Source organism: Gavialis gangeticus, unplaced genomic scaffold (genome assembly GCF_001723915.1).
Source record: "Gavialis gangeticus isolate Ggan-Ray unplaced genomic scaffold, GavGan_comp1, whole genome shotgun sequence".
Taxonomy (NCBI): domain Eukaryota; kingdom Metazoa; phylum Chordata; order Crocodylia; family Gavialidae; genus Gavialis; species Gavialis gangeticus.
In genome coordinates this window covers 66494250-66496808 of record NW_017728995.1, presented here as the reverse complement: position 1 = coordinate 66496808, position 2559 = coordinate 66494250, and the positions used below count along the sequence as shown (strand labels likewise).

At 43.0% G+C, this 2559-nt stretch overlaps 1 protein-coding gene across 4 annotated transcripts in view; it reads right to left on the bottom strand.

Annotated features, from left to right (window-relative positions):
• The window catches only part of VPS8 (VPS8, CORVET complex subunit), a 193963-nt gene that overhangs the window by 63705 nt on the left and 127699 nt on the right, over positions 1 to 2559 (bottom strand). For all 4 annotated transcript variants that reach the window (XM_019503787.1, XM_019503790.1, XM_019503789.1 and 1 more), the window contains one exon: positions 1022 to 1104. In XM_019503787.1, coding sequence (XP_019359332.1) covers positions 1022 to 1104 — 83 coding nt within the window. The remainder of the gene's footprint in view (positions 1 to 1021; positions 1105 to 2559) is intronic.

The window sequence follows — 2559 nt, the reverse complement described above, 5'->3', positions numbered from 1 at the left end:
GTAGAAAATGGCCCCCACCAGCCTTGAAAGACCATACACACACACACACACACTTTAAAAAAGTTGATCTCTACTTTAGAGTGTATTGAGAAATACATGGAGAGAAATTAAAGCTTGCATCTCCCATAAACATCCAATCAGACCACAACATACAGGGATTAAACACCCCCGTAGAGGCTGCCGGCTTCCTAGAGGCTTAGTACTGCAACCCTAACTGGGCCAGAAGAAACCCCCTCCAAATAGCCCATCTGAGCCCACTTCAGCAGTCTCTGAACCAAAATGACCCAGCCTGATCCTCTCTCCCTAAACTATATAAATCATCTTGATTTAGCTTCTCTCCAAGGGAATGCCCATATCACAGCCTAAACTGTTCACCCTCCTCTGGAAGGTCAATAGGAGGCTGCCCAGGGGCTTCCAGGTGCTCAGCTCTTCTGACAGCCAGGTCTTTTACTGAGGCATGTAAGTCAGAATGCACGAGGCAGCAATCCTTCCGACCTTGGTCTTAAGCATTTGGTTTCAAATATTTAGCTTTTGGCTTGAATAATTAAGAGGTTACAAATAAATAATTCTGTTTGATTTCCACGGCAGGTGGATGTGAGGCTAGTTACATCTCTGTGCTGCTGCCTACAGAAACTAGCACACCTTTAACCAGGCTAACCCAATGAAGCACACAGGCTCAGGCTGACCTTTAAACTTTGGGTTAGAAAATTACTTCCAACTGCATTCTCTCAAACCTAAAACTTGCCTGTTTCAGTTTGTTCCCTGAGGCTGAGACTGCCTACACATTTTATTGCCTTCATACCTACCTACATTTTAAATAAATATCACAAAAGGATATACAGTTAGCCAAGTTCACTCTTGCAACTGCTGCTACAGGGTTATACCAGGAATGTGACAGGGTTATACCAGGAATGTGTTTTTCTCTATACACTGCATGTGCTGTGGCCAAGGCTTTATATGAGAAAGATTTAGGAAAGGTTTGGTGGCTCCCTGAGGTTTTCCCTCCTCCCCTGCTGCTCACCTGTAGAATTCTCTGCAGGATTGAGGGAAGGGCAATAAAAGCAGCCATGTTGTTGAGCACCTGCATGGTCAAAATCTTCAGATCTGCAAGATCAAAACGTGGAAGTCATCTACAACCAGTCAGAACTGGAAGGTTAGGAAAAGCCGTCACTGTAAAAGTTTACAAGGTCTTTTTTTTCCTGCTTTCAAAAAACTTTACAAGTAAATATTTTAGATAACCAGCAAATTATGCAGTAAGTGCACAGTTCTTTCCATCTGAAAGTAAATGCAGTGTTCAGGTAAGCTTTCAAGCTTATGATTTCCACTCTCTACCCCCTTATTAAATGGCCAGACCTTCTACAGCCTTCTTAGAAATCTTACTTGGTGATGCATTGCTATTCAGTTTCCTCTCTGCCCGCAAACATAAACAGCCCCCCAATGACTTTGAAACATCATGTTTCCACTGGGATAAAATCACATATTCCTTATTTTGGGGTGCCCAAACCTAAACAAGACCTGTTTTTTAATAAGTGAAGGACCCCTGAAAAAGCCTGCCACCTCTGGAGGGACAAGGGGAGAGGAAAAATGCAGGGAAACAGCCTGCAGGGCATGTGATAATGACTGTCGCCTCTTTTCAGCAATTCTGAGATGCTTGGTTTTCCCTTTGCATCATTAAGGGCCTTGACCCGAGATAAGGAAGCTCTAGAGGAAGTAAAACAAGACAAGGATTCATTTCAATTGGCAGACAAGTCATGGCCAAACTCTTCAATGGGTGGGTCAAACATACAAAAAAAAGCTCAAGAGGCCAACTGACATTTCAGGCATGGCCCTCTTTGTACCCGAAATGTACTGCAGCTTGTAGCTCTCTTTCCTAGGATGATGTAAGGAACTGGATAGAAACAGTTGCTCTCTTACTTTCCCCAACCATAATATTTCATGGTCCTTAAGACATATTGGCAGCAGAATGACTGTTTTTGTCTTAACAGGCATCAGTAAATCAAAAAAACACAAACAGTCTTAGGAGACTGTGAATTGGGAGGATAATATTCATTGCATAATTTTGCTCGAGAGAAATGGTGTTTCTTATTTTTCTAGTGCATCAACCCTGTGGTAACCATCTTCCATTTTCAAAATGTCATTCATTTTAATATTGAGCTTGTTTAAATATTTAAATGATCAGAGTCAATAGCTTCCCTTTAGCTAAAACCTGACTGCAATGTCTGTCTCTTACTGTGGCTCTGACAACTAGCTGATCCCTGGAGGAGTATTGTGAGTCTCAGGTAATGCACAGTCAGCCTACGCAGATGACCTGGCAAAAGCCCATCCACCGGCTGCATGACAAGAGATAGAATTAGGGACCTGCTATTGGAGGAAATGGTCACCGGACTGTATTGTAACTGGAGCAGTCAGCATTGCGAGAGGCTGTAGAAACTGACAGGAGAGGGAGAAGGATGAAAGAGCCAAAAGGCAAGGAAGAACAAAGGGATATTCCTAAAGGTCCATGACCTTTCCAAAAGCTTTAGAGCAGAATTAGGAAGGGGCAGGAGACTGGAGCTGTGA